The 21,299-nt window shown below is 42.0% G+C and overlaps 1 protein-coding gene across 1 annotated transcript in view; it reads left to right on the top strand.

Moving 5' to 3' along the window:
• mbt (serine/threonine-protein kinase PAK mbt) overlaps positions 1-21,299 on the top strand; it is a 56,030-nt gene that overhangs the window by 11,073 nt on the left and 23,658 nt on the right. Inside the window, exons 6-8 of the mRNA XM_080276500.1 lie at positions 1,010-1,507; positions 11,617-11,936; positions 12,135-12,309. Coding sequence (XP_080132626.1) covers positions 1,010-1,507; positions 11,617-11,936; positions 12,135-12,309 — 993 coding nt within the window. The remainder of the gene's footprint in view (positions 1-1,009; positions 1,508-11,616; positions 11,937-12,134; positions 12,310-21,299) is intronic.

The following is a 21,299-nucleotide window of genomic DNA, read 5'->3' as shown; positions in this document are numbered from 1 at the left end:
AAATTAGGGATTTTACTGTGTGTTGTACAGAAGTATGGTAATATCAAATATTTGTGTTACATTGGAGTGCTCAAGATCCACTCACTTGATATATTGTTACTTTCAGGTAAGTATAAGCTGAGTGACAAGCCAAGTGAATTTTAGTAACTTAGGAAACCATTCATTACACTGGTTGTTGTTGTCGAGTAACCCCAGTTTGTCTGGCTGAGCAGACCCATCATTTAAACTGGAAGATAACCATGTAGCCAACAAATGAACACCTGTTAATGTAGTGGGTTCAGGTGCTCCAACTGAATATGGCCCATAAGGGCTAAGATCTGAGGAGTGGTTGGAATTTATTGTGTATATAATGCCACAGGCAGGAGTGGTTGGGTATTCTCCTTAAATGTCTGGACTGAGTAGCCTAACTCCAGGACCATGTCCTCTTGATTGCATAATGAAAGAATGGTTGATGATGATGGATGTATATAAATGGAGAAATCAGGGCATATCCATGTGTATGCTGTTCTACATGCCTCATGCACAGTAATTCTCTACCTCGCTACCTTCCACTTTGTACGTTTAGTATTTGTTACTTCTGTCAGTCCTTGAAAATGTTGAAGTCATTAATGGGTATATAACTTTCAGTTAGTTGTTGATGTAACATTAATTCTTGCACCTTTTCCTTCAGTGTGTAGGATTTCACAGCTTTGTTAATGTCAGGTATGGTTATGTACTTTTTGCTTCACCAGTACAGTAGTTGGTGAGACTATCCACAAAGAAGTAGTACAGAAGATTGTTTTGATGTGGCACCACAGAAATTTTTGAGAATTTAGATTGGGGCATGTGGTCAGTTAATGCATCACATAGCCTTATTCCATTGGGTCTCTCCAGATTTCTGTAGACTGTTAGCAACTCTGTACCTCCTAGGGCACAGGAGATGAGATTATACTTTGGTTTTCTTTTCATCTTTGATTTATGCCCTCAGAGCTTACAGTGCACAATAATGATTTTGTGGTGATTTGATCAGGTGCCACAGCGTGGGCACAACAACAACAACAATAACAGTGCTGGTCAACTGCCAAAGACATCGAGTGTGGCACGCTCTAACTCTCTGCGGTCATCGAGTCCTCCACGGCCCCGCCGGCCAGATCACTGGCCCCCCCATGCCCTGCCCCCTACCTTGCATGAGGGGGAGGTGTTGGAGGTGCCCCCACATGCCTGGCAGGGACCCCCCCCTCACCACTCCCTCACACCCACACAGCAACCCAAGGGCTCCCCTAGCTATCCACCCCACCTACGCCCCCCACAGCCCCACCCTACCCATCCTGCCAATGGTGAAGACTCTCGGTGGGACCCACGGAACCCACACCACCCCTGGGGTGGGGGGATGAGGACCCCCTCTGGTCCCTCTTCGGCTGGATCAGGAGGCAGCAGTGGGGGGCACACCCAGCCGACACCCCCTCCACACCTCCATCCACACCACCACCACCCGCACCACCAACCACTCCACAATGGTCACCCACAGGTTAGTACAGTACCACAACAGCAGTAACAACCACATAAATGCTCTCTGTTTGGAAATTGGTCATGCATAATTGTGGTGAAGTTTCCATTTAATGACCTACAGTGTTGTGACTGTCACACTGCATTATTGTATTCCATCGTAAGTGGTTGTAAACAGTACCTTGGAATTAAAGCACCTTTTAGATGTAATGCAAACAGTAACCTTAACCTCATCAGTCTAATGACATATTTTTGTTTTATTCTTGCTATCTTGAATATATTATTAAGCTTATGATAGGAACTTGGGAGGTAGCTATTACCTTCAATGACACATTCAGTAAAGGAGGTCTTCCTAAACTGAATAAATTCATATGGAGGTAGCAAGACTAAAATATATATCATTGAATTAAAGAGGTTAAATTTAAGGTATATAAGAGGTAAAGGATATTAGATAAAATAGAAGTACTAAAGCAGTTAATGGTATTTACTTTGTTCAGTGCCTGGACAGCATGCCCGCATTTTACAGTGATGATGCATTTGAGAAAATCCATTGCATAATGATTTGTTTTATTTTGAGTCAATTATAACACAGGTTCAATAGGGTTAATGTTTTTGGCCAAGGGTCACTCACCTAACAGTCTAAAAACAAACTTCCAGCTCACTTAAACTTGTAGGTATTTCACTTCATAGCATTTCACTTGCTGCCTTCCACCAAAAATAAGCCTAAAAACAATTTTTCAACTCACCTAAGCTGGTAGTTGTTTCACTTCATTGCACTACACTTGCTGGTTGAACTGAACACCAAATTACCATTCCATTGCTGACACTAACACACCTGATAATGAAGAGTTAAAAAGTCATCTTGGAACAAACAAATAACTTTAAGCCTGCATGTTGGCAGTCATCTGTCTGTGTCTTGTCAGATGCCTTAATCCCGTAAGGAGTGGCCATAAACAAATCGCCTCCGTGTTGCCCTGTCCAATGCCATTTCACTGCCCTGCTCCCATCTCACACCCCCGTCTCATAAATTACTCCACACCATCCCTCCATCTCATCCTTGACCTCCTCCTCCCTCTTCCCCCCTCCACCTCACTCACATACACTCTCCTTTTCAGTCTTTCACTCTCCATCCTCTCCACATGGCCAAATCACCTCAGTGTGTTTCTCCTAAATGTTGGCAATCATATAAGCGAAAATAGCTAATGTACATCGACTAGTGAGACTTTTACAGGATCATGATGATTCTATAAGCGAAAATGCAATGATATATTGATTGTAAGAGTAAAAATGCTATTGTATATTGATTATGGAAGTGAAAATGTTAATGTATATTGAAAGAACTTCCTAAATTTTCCATCATCATATATTGAGGGTCAGCTGTAGTGTATGGTTCACTCTGTTTTCCTTCTCTTTAGAAAATACACTTTACTCCTTCTGATTGATGTCATTGTATTGTTGCAAATTCCACATGATAATGTAAAGCTTTGGTGAGACCATTTGCAGTGATGGCATTAGGAACCATCTCCAGTCCTCTCCTCACAGTCTGATATCTCTCCATATACCGAATAAAATCAACTGAAGGAAGCAAGGATAAAAAAGAGATGCCATAAGATTGGAGGGATAAATGTATTCCATACTTTTCGTGGTTATTTTTATATTTTCACTCTCATCTTGAATGTTCACTCTCATCTTGATTGTCGGGACCAACTGCCTAGTCCTGGGCTCCTACGCTCCTCATGGGGCAATGTAGGATTGGATGATGGATGGATGGATGGATTTTTATATTTTTTTAACAGTCCGTATTTTAATTCACCCTTTTGATTTTGTGTTTTGTTGCTGATTCGACGTATGAAAATTTTTTATTTTAATGTTCTTTTGTCCCCTGTAAATCTGGAAAGGCCAGTACTACATTATCATAAATTCTGATTGTTACCTTTATTTAGCAGTTTGCATTTTTTTTTTTTTTTTTTTTTTTTTTTTTAAATTAAAAGCTAGAAAGGCTTAATGCTATCTGTCTATTGCCAGATGCCTTAATCCTGTAAGGAGTGGCCACAAAAAAATCATCTCCATGTCACCCCGTAACCCTCTATTTCACTGCCCTGCACCCAGCTCACACCTGCTTCTCTCATATACCTCTGCACTCCATCCCTCCATCTCATCCTTGGCCTCCCTCTCCCCCTCTCCACCTCACTCACATACACTCTCCTCATCAGTTTTTCACTCTCCATCCTCTCCACATGGCCAACCCAGCTCAGTGTGTTTCTCCTAACGCTTCCTATCACATCCACATCCACACCACAATACTCCTTCACTTCCTCATTTGTCAGTCTGTCTCTCCATGTGACTGCACATGCTCCTCTCAAATACCTGGTAACTCATTTCCACTGCTCTCACCCTTGACATCTGTCCCTCCAACAATGTCCAAGCTTCATTTTCATATGTTGATTTGATATCGCAATACTATCATGCAGTAACTTTTTCACTTCCATGATCATTTCCCTGTTTCTTATCACTGCTTTCAAGGAACCAGCAACCATTCTTCCTTGTTGTACCCTTTCAAGCACTTCACCCTCTAAACCTCCATCCTTGCTTATCACACTACCCAGGTACTTAAATGCACTCACATTTTCCATTTCCTCCTCATCCAACCTCACCGTATATTCACTGACTTCATTTCTCTTGAAGACTATAATTTTACTCTTCCCTACATCCACCTTTAGATTCCATTTCATACACTCTCCCAAACTCATCCACCAAGCCTTGCAGCTCCCCTTCATCTTCACTTAACAACACAGTATCATCTGCAAACACAGTATAGGGAGTTTCCAAAAACTGCCTTCTCTCATTAGAGCCGCTCCAGTATCCACTGCCCAACCTTGTATCTCTTTTATAACCCCATCCATATGTAGGCTGAACAGCCATGAAGACATAACACATCCTTGTTTCAATCCAGTCTTCAAATAGAAAAATTCACTCAGTTCACTCTCCATATGCACTGCATCCTTAGCACCCTCATACATACTCATCACAGCATTCTACAGCTTCCCATTTACTCTGTGTATTCTTAATACTTTCCACAATCGTTGTCAATCCACCCTGTCATGTGCTTTCTCCAAATCCATGAAGGCCACATACAGCTTCTTTCCATTCTCTAGAAACTTTTCCAATAAAGATCCAAGAATGAATATCTGATCAACACCTCTTCCTGTACTAAAACCTCCCTGTTCTTCTCCAACTAATTCCTCTGTTATATCCCTAACTCTGTCAATAAGTATCCTACCATATACTTTTCCTGTTACACAAAGAAGACAAATTCCCCCATGATTACCACACTTCTTTTTCCCCTTTTCTTTTGTACAGGGGAAATTATATGTGACTTCCAATCCCCCGGGACTCTACCTTCCTCCCAGGCCAATCTGCACATCTTCCACATCCATTCTACTACTATCTTTCCCACATGCTTCAGCATTTCGCCACACACTCCGTCAATAATCTCGGGCTTTCCCCATTTTGACTTTCTTTATTGCTTCTGCAGCTTCCGTCCTACTGATTTCTTCCTTTCTTCTCACATCCCTCCTTCTCCCAGTCATTCCCCAGCCACTTTATGTGTTTACATTTTGTTATCATAATTTCCCATTGCCACCTTTATTTATTGATTTTTTTGTAAAGTCCATTAGCTATAAGTTAAAGAAAAAGAGGGTTATTGAAGTTCTGTTGCTCCTTATAAAGCTGATTTGTCAATTTCTCCCATGCTTTCTTACATTCTTTCCTCTTCCTTCTACCTGTGGGTGACTTTACACTGAGTGACAAGCCAAATGGTTTCCTGTACACCAGGAAACCATTTACTACACTGGGTGATAACAATATAACCAAATTTTTGGCACCTGGTGGTTTAGTGGGTAATTATTGTGCTGCAATCTGATTGAGCTGGTGAAGGTTTATATCCAAGGGGTGGTTGGGGTTGATTGCTCATGTAATGCCACTCAGGGATGAGTGAGGCTCGCCACTCTCATCTTAAATATCAGGACCAACTGCTTAGCCACGGGCTCCTACGCTCCTCATGGGGCAGTGTAGGGTTGGATGATGGATGGATGGATGGTCAGTTTCTCCCATTTTACTGTACCATTTGCACAGAAAAGCATGTGATATTTTGGAACACATCCCAGACTTATAATGAGGACTGTCTGTTCTTTCATCATTGATATCTGTTGTTGGCTGTATTCTTGGTGGCATAAGAGATTACATAGTCTATCTATCTATCTATAGCCTGACAGCCTAATCCCACAAAGGGTGGCCACAGACAAAACACCTCCAAGTTGCACTGTCACCCACCATTTGACTACCCTCCCCCCAACTAACCCCCCCTCCCTCATATACCTCTCAACTCCATCCCTCCATCTCATCCTCGGTCTACCCCTCCCTCTCCCTCCCTCCATCTCGCCTACATACACCCTCTTAGTCAGTCTTTCATTCTCCATTCTCTCCACATGTCCAAACCGCCTCAGTGTATTTCTCCTAATCTTCTCAACCACATCCACATCCACCCCACAACGTTCCTTCACTTCTTCATTCGTCAACCTGTCTCTCCATGTCACTCCACATGCTCCTCTCAAGTAACTCATTTCCACTGCTCTCACTCTTGACTTGTTCCCCTCTTGCAAGGTCCACGCCTCGCTTCCATACGTCAGGGTAGGGATCACAATACTATCATGCAGTGACTTCTTAACTTCCATACTCACCTCCCTATTTCTCATCACTGCTTTCAGTGAGCCAACAACCTTCCTTCCCTGCTGTACCCTTTCACGCACTTCATCCCCCAAAGTTCCATCCTTACTCATCACACTACCCAAGTACTTGAATGCACTCACATTCTCCATATCCTCACCATCCAACCTCACTGTACATTCTGTGACTTCATTCCTCTCAAACACCATAACTTTACTTTTGTTTACATTAACTTTCAGCTTCCTCCTCCTACACATTGTCCCAAATTCATTCACCAAACCTTGCAACTCCCATTCATCTTTACTCAACAATACTGTATCATCAGCAAACATCAACACCGGAATCTTCCAAATCTCACCCTCATTCATTAGAGCCACCCCCACATCCACTGCCCTACCTTGCACCTCCATTACAACCCCATCCATATATATATTAAACAGCCATGGAGACATCACACAACCCTGTTTCAGTCCCACATTGAGATCAAAGAACTCACTCATCTCACCATCCACTCGCACTGTAGCCCTAGCTACTTCGTACATACTCTGCACAGCATTCAACAATTTCCCCTTCACCCCATATATTCTTAATACCTTCCACATACCTTGCCTATCTATTCTGTCATAAGCTTTCTCCAAGTCCATGAAGGCAGCATACACTTTCTTTCCCTTCTCTAGATACTTCTCCACTAAACATCTTAGAATAAATATCTGATCTACACACCCTTTTCCCTTCCTAAATCCCCTTTGTTCTTCTCCAACTAGCTCCTCAGTCATATGCCTAACCCTATCAATGAGTATTCTACCATATATTTTACCAGTCACACTAAGAAAGCAAATACCCCTATGGTTACCACATACTTCTCTCTCCCCTTTTCCTTTGTATAAAGGAACAATTATACCTGATTTCCAGTCCTCTGGAACCCTTCTCTCTTCCCAAGCCAATCTACACAACTTCCATATCTACTCCACAACAATCTCACTCCCATACCTCAGCATTTCACCACACACTCCATCAATTCCTGGGGCCTTTCCCAGCTTGATCTTCATTGCTTCCACTATTTCTGCCCTCCTGATCTCTTCCTCCCTCCTCTCATCTCTTCTTCTCCCAGCCATTCCCCAACCACTTATACTCGCATTGCTCTCACTCTCTACATTCAACATATCCTCAAAGTGCTCCTTCCATCTCCTCAATTTCTCTCTCTTCTCCACCAACAGTCTATTATTCGTATCTTTCACACCCCTATTATATCCCCTTTCACACTGCATTACTTTCTTTACCTCCTTCCAAAACAATTTCTTACTCTCCCTCCATTTCACACTCAGATTCCTCCCAAACTCTTCATCCACTTTCTTCTTACTCTTCTTCACCAGTCTCTTCACCTCCCTTCTCCTGCTGACATATACCTCTCTCTTCTCTCTCTCATCTTCTCCCCTACCTCTACTCGCTAACCATTCACTATATGCCTTCTTCTTTTGTTCCACAGCTCATTTCACCTAATCATTCCACCATGCTGTCCCTTGCATCTCCTCCTCACTCCACAAACCACCTCACACGCTGTGCCTATCTCTTCCGTGAATATCATACATAGGTCTTCCACCCCTTTCATCTGCTCTAGCTCATACCTTCCCTATCTTTCTTCCACTATACTCCTATACTCTGCCATTTTCTCACTATCTTGCAAATTCTCCACTCTTCTCACAGGAGCTGTTTCCTCCTGTCTTCCCCTTCATCTCCTTAACTATTTTCTTTGCAGCTTTATCTTGGCCATCACTATGTGATGGTCCGAGACTCCATTCCCCCACCCTCTCCACACTCTTGCATCCAACACTTGTCTTCTCATTCGCTCATCCACACACACGTAGTCTATCATTGCCTTTCGTTCAACAAGTTCACCATCCATCCTCCTCATCACTCTCCATGTATACCGGTGGATCATCTTATGCCGAAAATAGGTGTTGGCTATTGTCAACCCCTTACCAGCACATATGTCCACCAAAGCACTACCATTCCCATCTACTTCAGCTGGCACACCCCACTGACCAATCACTCCTTCCACTCTTACATTCCCAACTTTGCCATTCATGTCTCCAATCAAAAGCATTCTCTCGCTCCTCTCAGATTTGTCCATACATGCTTCTACTCTCGCCCAAAACTCATCTTTCACTCTTGCCACTCAGTCCTCTGTCGGAGCATACACACATACAATTGCCCACACCTGTATACCTACTTTCAACCTCACCCATACAATCCTTGCACCCACTGTTCCATACTCTCTTATATTCTCCTTCCACTTCTTGCTTATCATCAGACATACTCCCTCTCTTGCCGTCTCATTCTCATTAACTCCCACACATATACCTAAACCATATTCCCATTCTCTCACCCTTTCACCTTGCCATTTAATTTCAGTCAATCCACATATATCCGCTTTTGCATCCTCAAGCACCTGAACAATCTCTCTCTCTTTCACTTCATCATTCACTCCTCTCACATTCCATGTCCCCACCCTCAGAATGTCCTTTGTCTGTTCCTTAGTCGTCAACGTTTGGTCCGTCCTGGCCCGAGGCGCTTTATTTGCCTGTTTAGTTAGTTCTTTTTACGGGGTGGGGCACTAACCCACCACCAACCCTTTTAATCGCCTCGTACGACAAGCAGGGATACTGGGGGAGTATTCTTGAAACCCCCCTACCCCCAGGGGTAAAAGACAGAAGAGGAAGATTACATAGCACTTAAAAAAAAAACTGTTTATGATGTACGTTACACAATTTTCTCATACAGGCATGTTATTTATGTATTTCTAGTTTTTTGGATAATATGATGTAATTGGCAGAATACTCTTAAGTTACTGAAGAAGAGGTGTTATGAAATCTCCTAACTTACTTGAAATATGGTTTTATATATAAGTTGGATTGTTTTGTTTGGATAGCTTTATGTGTGCTGTTGTTACTCTGCATTGAATCCCCCTGAATCCAAAATTGTATATTCTAGTTTGTTTTTGCTATCTCCAAGCAATTTTATTGTGCCTTTGTATTAAGTTTTTAAACTGATAAGGTTAGATACAGTCTTCCTTAACTCCATTACAAAAACCCATTCCTAAGCTGAATACAGTAAAATTGTCCGAGGGGTGAAAATTGTACTAATGTATGTAGTGTTTACCTGTTAAGTTGCAGCCAAAGTAATGTTTAATTTGACAAAGTTGCAAATGATTAAATGTGGAACATTTTTTCCATTGAGAAATTAAATGTTACCTGTGGTTATTAATTGTCAGCCTTGGGGCAGAAGCATTTGCATCAACTGTGATTACAGTAAAACCTCGATATGACGGACTTCAACAGACCGGAATTCACTTATCGAAATCGAGGAGGTACTGATTTATTTTATTTTTTTTATTTTTTATTTTTTTTCCTGATAAAGCCAGGAGCAATCAAGACTGCCTGATCACTTCAGCTGTGTTCGCCACAATAAGGTAAATAAAAGATATGTTTATCAGTGTACAGTACAGTATTATTACATATATTATAATTATTGTAGTAGTGGTTGGTGGGGGTGCTCACCATCCATTTACTCGATGTAGTGCTGCTCGTGGGTGCCTGCTTTTTCCTCCCTTCCTTCTTTCCATCCTTCCTCTTCTATCTTTCTTTCCTTCATTCTTTCCTCCTCCTTCTGTCTATGGGTGACTCTACAGTACACTGAGTGACAAGCCAAATGGTTTCCTGTACACCAGGAAACTGTTTACTACACTGGGTGGTAACCATGTACAGTAACCAAATTATGGCGCCTGGTGGTTTAGTGGGCAATTAAGGTACTCCAGTTGGATTGAGCCGGTGCAGGTTTATATCCAAGGGGTGTTTGTGGTTTATTGCTCACGTAATAGCACACAAGGAAGAGTGAGGCAGGTCACTCTCATCTTAAATGGCAGGACCAACTTGTTTTCCCTGGGCTCCTACACTCCTCGTGGGCAACACTGGAGTAGAGTATGATTGAATGAATGAATATTGTAGTGACTTGATAGTACAGTACAGCACTGCGATAGTAGTGAAAACAGTTTAAAACCTAAGTGCAATCCGACTAATGTCTGATATATTGGAAAAAGTCTGGGTTAGCTGGGGGAAGTCCGTATGTCACTTTTATTGGAATTTTGCTTTTTTTGGAATGACTTGGGCCTCAGTTAGTCTGTCATAGTGAGGTTTTACTGTATTTCACTTAAAATACGCCCAGTAATGTGCCTCAATATTTAAAGTAAAATTTTGGCTGCACACTTTCTAAATGTATGGTATTGATGATTGTTCATGTAATATCAGTCATCCATATATTTATCACTAAATTGGTGTAATCTGGCCAGTCAGCTATATAGATAATAATGGAATGACTTTTGTAGGCAGTTATATTATGGGTGTAAAAGAAATTTTTAGAAGTGTAAAAAATGGTGACTTACCAGTTTGAAGGCAGTAAAGAACTGAAGATGAATCAAACATAGAATTGTTCTGAAATACAGTAAGACCTCACTATAACGGAATAATTGGGGCCCAGGCCATTCTGAAAAGGCGAAATTTCGATAAAAGCGACATCCAGACTTCCCTCTGCTAACCTGGACTTTTTCTGATGTATCAGACATTGGTCTGGATCACGTGAATGGTTTTTAAACTGTTTTGACTACCACTGCTGTTCACTACATTAATCAAATGGTATAATATATATATATATATGATAATACTGTACACTGATAAACATGTCTTTTATTTACCTTATTGTGGTGAACATAGCTTAAGTGATCAGGCAATCCGGACTGCTTCCAGCATTATCGGACTTTTTCTGATGAACAGTATTGGAATTTACTCCGGTAGCTCCTCGATTCTGATAAAAGCAAATTCTGGTCTGTTGAAGTCCATTATATCAAGATTTTACTGTATCTTCATTTGACCAGTTCAAATTAAACTTTTTTTTTTTTTAAGTCCTGAAAGATGGATATGATAAATACATAAATAGATACCAAGTATCAAGCCCATGTAGGCTCATAGGTACCTGGCAGAGATATGGTTTGATAGATAGATGTAGATACCTAATGCTGTATATATTTAGAGATAAAATTAATGTAAAGATAGTCAGAGACAAAGGTTAGCCTAGTTCGTCTACTTATGTTCCTTTGTTGGCTAATAATATGTTGCTGAGGGAGGCAGTGTTCCTTTGTTGGCTAATAATATGTTGCTGAGGGAGGCATGATATGTTTCTCTACTCACAGATGATTTTCTTTGATATATGTACCAGGGAGAAAAGCAAGAGATACTTAAAATGTGAAGTAGAATAGTAGTCAGACTTTTGTCCCTGACAGTGTCAGGACAGACATGTAAATAGTGACAAGACAGAGTATATACATTGTGGTAAGAGTTTAATTTTTTCTCACAGGGAGGTCGACCTCCAGCCCAACTGCCGGGTGAAGTCCCTAGTCCGGGACACCCTAACGGTCCACATTATCCCCCACAGCACCACCCTGGACCACACCACCCACCACTCCACCACCGGAAGTCCCTTCCTGGCCCTCCACACCACCACCAGTCCCCCCACACCCTCCCACAGAATCACCACCCCTCACAGCATCCCCTCTCACCTTCACAGCACCCTCTCCCACCTTCACACCTCATATCCAGTCATCAGTCACCGCACTCAGTTCATCCCGGTCACCAGATGCCACACCCACTCCCACCCAACCACCAGTCCCCCCACCCACTGTCACCACACCCCCTCCCACCTTCACACCAGTCACCACACCCACCCCCGCCCTCCCACCAGCCCCAACACCCTCTCCCACCAGCCCACCAGTCCTCCCACCCTCTTCCACCCTCCCACCAGCTAGCTCCAGGCCATCTTCCTCCTGCACACCAGCTCCCACACCCACCCAACCACCACCAGTCCACTCACACACTATCCCCACCCAACCACCACCTACCCCCACACCACACCTCCCAGAGCCAGCTGCACTCACTGCCACCACACCCACAGGAGCTTCCTCCACAGCCCCAGCAGCAACAGCCGCCACCACCACCACCACACGGAGTTCAGAAACACCACCTCCCACAGCACACTCAACAATATCATAAGGTAACACTCCCTCACGTCAGTTTTCTTGTTTTTTTTGTTTATGACCATATTTTACATGACAGCAATTGAACTGTTGGATAAGTAATGTATGCCTCTGTGTGTGTGTGTGTGTGTGTGTGTGTGTGTGTGTGTGTGTGTGTGAGAGAGAGAGAGAGAGAGAGGATCCCACCACTCCATCACTAAGTTGAGAATAAAAGTGAGGTGATTGTGATGATGGTAATGATGATGACAGTGATTGTGTATGTGTGTGTGTGTGTGTGAGGATCCCACCACCCCATCATTAAGTTGAAAATAAAAGTGAGGTGATTGTGATGATAGTAATGATGTTGACAGTGATTGTGTTTGTGTGTGTTTGTGCAGATTTTTGTGTATATGTGAAGCTACAGAATTTGGTGAAAATTTTTGATCCAATCTGATGGAGCCAGGATTTCTAGGGCTTGAATGATGAGTGAATGGAAGCATGGCCCATTGAATTGGAAAAACTTAGGCGGTCTGGATGTTGCTACTCCTCATCCTTCCCTAGGGTGGGAAAGGAGGTCTGGATGATGATGATGATTGTGTGTGTGTGTGTGTGTGTGTGTGTGTGTGTGTGCGCTGGCATGTGTGCGTGCTTGCATGTATGCGCTCTTCCCTAATTGTACCTTTACAGAAATGAGTCAGGCTTGTACTGTCCTGTGTATTAGACCATTTTTATCATACATACAGTAGTTTTCTGTGACCTAGGGATTCTGTGAATATTAAGTATAATGGTCTGCGTAACACTTCTGTACATTATTATTAAAAAAAAAAAAAAATGTATCACAACCTGAAATTTCATCAGGATCATATGCTTCTCCTTTTGCTAATTTACTTAACTCTTCCTGTACTTCTTTTCTGATATTTGTATATCGGGTAATACATGTCGGCACGTATGTTCCATAACATCTTTTTCAAAATTATTTTCTTTTGCACCATCCACTCACTCGATGTAGTGCTGCTCTCGGGTGTCTGCCCTTTCACCTCCTCCCTCCTTTCCTTCCTTCCACTTCTGTCTTTCTTAGCTTCATTTTTCCTCGTCTGTCTGCCTGCGGGTGACTTTACATTTCCTCTTTTGTCTTTCTTTCCTTCATTCTTTCCTCTTCTTCTGCCTATGGGTGACTCTACACTGAGTGACAAGATAAATGGTTTCCTGTACACCTGGAAACCATTTACTATGCTGGGTGGTAACCATATAACCAAATTATGGCACCTGGTGGTTTAGTGGGTAATTGCGGCGCTCCAGTCGGATTGAGCCAGTGATTGTTCATATCCAAGGGATGGTTGGGGTTATTGCCCACATAATGCCACTCCGGGGTGAGTGAGGCTGGTCACTTTCATCTTAAATGTCAAGACCAACTGCCTAGCCCCGGGCTCCTACGCTCCTCATGGGGCAATGTAGGATTGAATGTTGGATGGATGGATGTAAAAACTGATTGGAAGTTTTTATTTAGTGCTTCACAGATATCTTTCTCGTGTATAGATGATCCTCTTGTCTGTAATGGACTGTATTTTATCTTGAACTTTGGTTTTGCTTTGGATGTAACTGTAAAATAGCTTAGCCTGATTACAACTTTTATTTATAATGTCTTCCTCAAACTGTCTTTGAGCTTCCCTTCTTATCTTTGTATAATCATTTCTTGCCTGTTTTTAGTTTGTATATGCCCTCTTACTGTTGTGTCTTCTGTATCTGTTCCACAGCAAATCTCTTTTTTCTTATGATTTTTTACATTCTGTATTAAACCATTTCTTTCTTTTCATTTCTGTTTCCTTGTGTTGAGGGATGTAATTTTGGACTCCTATTTCATAAAAATCACAGAATTTTCTATATATAATATTTAAATCTTGTCCTCTAAGCTCCTTTTCCCAATCTATTTCTAAGAAGTACTTCATCAGGTCATAATAGTTTAGACTATTTTTGTAACTCTCATTACTGGTATCTATGTCATATGCAATCCTGAAGTTGCAATTTAGTACTGTATGGTCGCTTTTGCCAAATGGAGGGTGATACATTATATTGTCAGTATCATTTTCTTGCCTACTTAATATTAAATCTAGTACTGATGGATCATAAGTCCTCGTTTTTTGGTGTTTTCCTTTACATTTTGTGTTAGGAAAAACTCCTGCACAAGATCCAGGAGCTTTTGATCCCAGTAGCTTTCATGGCTTCTTACATCAAGAGTATTTCAGTTTTTTGTTTTGAAATCTCCTGTTACTGTAATTCTTTCAGATTTCCCTTCCACTCTATGTAGTAATGTTCTTAAACTCTGAATTGTACTTTCTGCCAGGTCTTCATATTCGCCTCTTTCCCGAGTGTTTGTTTTGGGTGGCATGTATAAATTTTCCACAATTAATTTCCCTTCAGATTTGTTAATCTCCAATGCAGTCAGTTCTGCATGTGAGGGTATAGCTATCCATTTTTATTTCTTTGACTTGTAGATTTTTTTTGGTTAAGATTATAATTCCTCCTCCATTTCTTAAATTTCTTTCTTTTCTCCATATATTGTATTCTTCTAAGTTTAGAGTATTGTTTGATATCTTTGGGGTTAATTTTGTTTCAATTAGGCAAATAGTATGTGGTTCCTTTTCTTTGGTATAGTCTTCTGTCTATATCTATCTATTGCTAGACGCATTAATCCCGTAAGGGGTGGCCACAAACAAATCGCCTCCATGTCACCCTGTTCCCTGCCATTTCACTGCCCTGCTTCCAGGTCACACACCCCCTCTCTCATATACCTCTCCACTCCATCCCTTCATCTCATCCTTGGCCTCCCTCTCCCTCTTCCCCCCTCCACCTCACTCACATACACTCATCTCGTCAGTCTCTCATTCTCCATCCTTTCCACATGGCCAAACCACCTCAATGTTTCTCGTAACGCATTCTATCACATCCACATCCACACCACAAAGCTCCATCACATCCTCATTTGTCAGTCTGTCTCTCCAAATGACTCCACAGGCTCCATCTCTGCTGATTTAGGCACCATTCCATCTACATTTGAGTACAGTACATCAACTTAATTATCTTGTTTACATACTTGCCATAACTTGAGTCTAATATCTTCTTTTTATTCCCTGTTCATTATGTATGGTACCACTTTCATACCTGAAATCCTATTACTTTGTTAAAAAAAATTTACTCTTCCTCTGATCCTTCCTCTTTCTTTGTTTTTGCCTCCTTCCTCTTCTCCTTTAGTATTCCCAATTCCTTTTGAGTTAGGCATCTTTTTATCCATACTTTTTAAAATTCCTCTTTTTCCGTGAGTTTGCATATTTTAGTATTTCCTCCAGTGTTCACACTCTACTGTAGAAGGTTACATTCAGAGGCCTTGACTTATTTCTCTCATATTTCCCTAGCCTTTTGTGTTTCTCTGTGTCTTTATCACAGATTTCCTTTGATACTTCCTTCAGTATGCTCATTATATTTGCCATCTCCTTTTTGTTTGTCAAAATTTTGTTTTTTATTTTTTCTTCATACCAGTGATTACTATAGATTTGTTTATATCTGCTGAATCTTTGACCATTTTTTTTTTTTATTACTCCTTTCACTTCCTTTCTGATGCATTTTTCTTTTACTCTTTTTTTTCTCTAAATATTTCCTTACCTTCACCATTTCAGCATACGTAGTTTCCACATCATCTTTGTAACTTTCCTTCACTTCATTCACGTTGTTTATCTTCTCCTCAGTATCGCTACTTTGGTGTATCAGACTGCTTGCCCGCCTAATTGTCTGTGTATCATTTCTGAACTCCTCCATAATACTCTCATGGTTGACAGCTGCACTTGCAATTTCACTAATTTTCCTTCTAAGTGAACCCACCTCAACTGACAGTTCATCAGTTGTTGTGTCTTTTTTGTTTAATTCCTTTACTAATTTTTCATTTTCTTCCTTCTGCATGCGCAATTGCTTCTTAATTTAATCCATTTCACTCTGAAAAGCCTTCTCCAGTTTATCCACCATCTCTACTATACTCTGTTCCATATAAAGTGGTGGAGAAGCTACGCCCAAGTCCTTGTCGAACGCAGGTGGCCGTACAAAGGGATAAAAGTGACCTCGCCTGACTCTTTCTCCAGCCTACTCTCCTGGGAGAGAGAGAGAGAGAGAGAGAGAGAGAGAGATTTGAACTGTTTATTGTCTAATCTTCAAATATAGCAATAATATTTTTTCTGACCTAATATTAATTAATCCTACATCCAATCCAAACATGAATTTGTGTAATTTGAAGACATTATTACAAGTTCTATCCTGATTTGCAAACCTAAGAAAATCACCAATTCATCGCGAAATGGTGAAACGTTATAATTATTAAAATATCAGGCATATGATTTCCTGAAAATAACTTCTATGAAGATAGAGTTTTATAAAAAAAAAAAATGGTGAAATACGCATTACCCTTTCTCTGTCTCTCTCTCTCTCTCCCTTCTAGTGTGTGTGTGTGTGTGTGTGTGTGTGTGTGTGATGAATGGGAAAAGGGAAAGCTTCTTCCTCTCCCTCCCCACCCTCTCTCTCTGTTCTTTCCTCCTTCCCTCCCTCCCCCCTCCTCTCTCTCTCTCTCTCTCTCTCTCTCTCTCTCTCTCTCTCTCTCTCTCTCTCTCTCTCGTATAATATTAAACAATGCATGTATATGGCTTATATTTATATTTACAACTCTTATTACAATAAGTATACACAGGACACCTCACACAACACTTGTTTATTCATCTACATCGCTGCTGAACTCGTTCCATATATTGATAAAATTTTCTACCATGTGGTTTACAGCAATGTCATTTCTCATAAATTCTTCTTCGTCTTTTTTTTTTTTTTTATGTGCCACACATTTCTGCCAGTTTTCTGCTGTTACTTTTTCTATCGCATTTCTCATCAGCTCTTCGATCACTCGTAATTTTTGAGAAGAATTTGAGTTTCTCTTCCTCATATCATCCTTGACCTGAGCCCAAATCAGCTCTATGGGGTTGAGCTGGCAATGATAGGGAGGAAGCTGCAGCACCTGGTGACCAGGATTATTGACGATTTCAACAATTTCAAACAATTGCTTGTCTTTGTTTTTTTGTTTGTTTTTTTCACTTGGTGTAGCAGCTTAGCCTTAGTGTGCAGAGGGTTATGAGGGAGGTTGATATCAAGAATCTATCTATCTATCTATCTATAGCCCGACGCCCTAATCCCGCAAAGGGTGGCCGCAGACAAAACGCCTCCAAGTCACTCTGTCACCCACCATTTGACTTCCCTCCCCCCAACTCACCCCCCCCTCCCTCATATACCTCTCAACTCCATCCCTCCACCTCATCCTCGGTCTACCCCTCCCTCTCCCTCCCTCCACCTCACCTACATACACCCTCTTAGTCAGTCTTTCATTCTCCATTCTCTCCACATGTCCAAACCACCTCAGTGTATTTCTCCTAATCTTTTCAACCACATCCACATCTACCCCACAACGTTCCTTCACTTCTTCATTCGTCAACCTGTCCCTCCACATCACTCCACATGCTCCTCTCAAGTAACTCATTTCCACTGCTCTCACTCTTGACTTGTTCCCCTCTTGCAATGTCCACGCCTCGCTTCCATACGTCAGGGTAGGGATCACAATACCATCATGCAGTGACTTCTTAACTTCCATACTCACCTCCCTATTTCTCATCACTGCTTTCAGTGTACCAACAACCTTCCTTCTCTGCTGTACCCTTTCACGTACTTCATCCCCCAAAGTTCCATCCTTACTCATCACACTACCCAAGTACTTGAATGCACTCACATTCTATATATCCTCACCATCCAACCTCACTGCACACTCTGTGACTTCATTCCTCTCAAACACCCTAACTTTACTTTTGTTTACATTAACTTTCAGCTTCCTCCTCCTACACACTGTCCCAAATTCATTCACCAAACCTTGCAACTCCCATTCATCTTCACTCAACAATACTGTATCATCAGCAAACAGCAACACCGGAAGCTTCCAAATCTCACCCTCATTCATTAGGGCCACCCCAACATCCACTGCCCTACCTTGTACCTCCTTTACAACCCCATCCATATATATATTAAACAGCCATGGAGACATTACACAACCCTGTTTCAGTCCCACATTGAGATCAAAGAACTCACTCAGCTCACCATCCACTCGCACCGTAGCCCTAGCTCCCTCGTACATACTCTTCACAGCACTCAACAGTTTCCCCTCCACTCCATATATTCTTAATACCTTCCACATACCTTGCCTATCTATTCTGTCATAAGCTTTCTCCAAGTCCATGAAGGCAGCATACACTTTCCTTCCCTTCTCTAGATACTTCTCCACTAAACATCTTAGAACAAATATCTGATCTACACACCCTTTTCCCTTCCTAAATCTCCCTTGTTCTTCTCCAACTAGCTCCTCTGTCATATGCCTAACCCTATCAATGAGTATTCTACCATATAGGGGCAAATACCCCTATGGTTACCACATACTTCTCTCTCCCCTTTTCCTTTGTACAGAGGAACAATTATACCTGATTTCCAGTCCTCTGGAACCCTTCCCTCTTCCCAAGCCAATCTACACAACTTCCATATCCACTCCACAACAATCTCACCCCCATACCTAAGCATTTCACCACACACTCCATCAATTCCTGGGGCCTTTCCCAGCTTAATCTTCTTCATCGCTTCCACTACTTCCGACCTACTGATCTCTTCCTCCCTCCTCTCATCTCTTCTTCTCCCAGCCATTCCCCAACCACTTATACTCACACTGCTCTCACTCTCTACATTCAACAAATCCTCAAAGTGCTCCTTCCATCTCCTCAATTTCTCTCTCTTCTCCACCAACAATCTATTATTCCTATCCTTCACTCCCCTACTATTTCCCCTTTCACACTGCCTTACTTTCTTTACCTCCTTCCAAAACAATTTCTTACTCTCCCTCCATTTCACACTCAGATTCCTCCCAAACTCTTCATCCACTTTCTTCTTACTCTCCTTCACCAGTCTCTTAACCTCCCTTCTCCTGCTCACATATTCCTCTCTCTTCTCTCTCTCATCTTCTCCCCTACCTCTACTCGCCAACCATTCACCATATGCCTTCTTCTTTTGTTCCACAGCTCGTTTCACCTCATCATTCCACCATGCTGTCCCTTGCACACCCTTGCATCTCCTCCTCACTCCACAAACTGCCTCACACGCTGCGCTTATCTCTTCCGTGAATATCTTACATACTTCTTCCACCCCTTCCATCTGCTCTAGCTCATACCTTCCCAATCTTTCTTCCACTATGCTCTTATACTCTGTCCTTTTCTCACTATCTTGCAATTTCTCCACTCTTCTCACAGGAGCTGCTTCCTCCTGTCTTCCCCTTCGCCTCCTCAACCACTTTCTTTGCAGCTCTACCTTGGCCATCACTAAGTGATGGTCCGAGACTCCATTCCCCCACCCTCTCCACACCCTTGCATCCAACACTTGTCTTCTCATTCGCTCATCCACACACACGTAGTCTATCATTGCCTTTCGTTCAACAAGTTCACCATCCATCCTCCTCATTACTCTCCATGTATACCGGTGGATCATCTTATGACGAAAGTAGGTGTTGGCTATTGCCAACCCCTTACCAGCACAGATGTCCACCAAAGCACTACCATTCCCATCTACATCACCTGGCACACCCCACTGACCAACCACTCCATCCACTCGTACATTCCCAACTTTGCCATTCATGTCTCCAATCAACAGCACTCTCTCGCTCCTCTCAAACTTGTCCATACATGCTTCTACTCTCGCCCAAAACTCATCTTTCACTCTTGCCACTCGATCCTCTTTATAATTTCTTGTTTTCGTAAGCTCTGTGTTGGTGCTTTATTTATGATTTTGCAGTGGTATGATGCATTGTCCATTATTATAAGTGACCTGGGTGGGATGTTGGGAAGCATCATCAAGGGCGTTCCAGGAAATGCTGCATGTGACCTCAGGGCAAAAGCTCCACCCATCTTGACCTGAGGCCAAACGCACACCTGAACCAGTATCGGTCAGCAGGTGCTCCACTCGTGCATTCCCTCCTTCCTCTTCTTTGTTACCATTCATCTCAAGCTATACTCACCCAAGAGTCCCAGCATGTTCCACATATTTTCATAAGAACTGTCGATAGAGAATATACCTTATATGTGCGTGCATGGGAGCGTGTGTGTGTGTGTGTGTGTGTGTGTGTGTGTGTGTGTGTGTGTGTGTGTGTGTGTGTGTGTGTGTGTGTGTGTGTCTATGATGAATGGGAAATTTTGAAACCGGTCTTAAATAGTTTTTAAATATTAATACAACAATCATGTAAGTTGCTAAAAGTCACACACAAGAATATACTGTAAGAAGAGAGGAAAACTGCAGTAGACCTTTTGGTCCATGCTAGGCAGCTCCAACAGGAATAAGACTAATCTATGAGAATGACAAGGATAGCACAAGAAGAAGGCTGTTCACAGAAAATACACACACACACATGCACCTACACCTACACCTACACACACACACACACACACACACACACACACACACACACACACACACACACACACACACACACACTCTCTCTCTCTCAGGAGAGGAAGGAGAAGGGACGGGCTGTAGGAAAGAGGGGGATAATCCTTCAAAGGTCACCTGCATTCTACGTCTGACCCAGACTTGGGAAGGAAAACACAGATTTCTCTCTGCCAGTTTATATGGAACAGACTATAGTTTGTTATATGTTTCCATTTCAACCAGTTCCTGGTAGAAATTATCATCCTGTTTTTTACCTTTAGTCATTTTCTTAACTCCTTCCATATTCACTTTACTAAAGATGGTGCTCATCTTGTGGTACTTAGAAAGGTTCTACTTACAAGTTTTTTTTTTACTCGCCTGGTGATAAACGACACAGCTGATGATGCGTTGATTAGCGCATTCCTGCACTAATTGGATGTATTCTGTTATTTGGACAACACTTTTGTTTATTTTAACCTAGTACAGAGCTTGACTCATA

This window comes from Coenobita brevimanus, chromosome 65 (assembly GCF_032717465.1).
Source record: "Coenobita brevimanus isolate Jiangsu-jjx chromosome 65, ASM3271746v2, whole genome shotgun sequence".
Taxonomy (NCBI): Eukaryota; Metazoa; Arthropoda; class Malacostraca; order Decapoda; family Coenobitidae; genus Coenobita; species Coenobita brevimanus.
The sequence above is the reverse complement of the archived record's forward strand: the minus strand, read 5'-3'. Positions and strand labels throughout refer to the sequence as shown.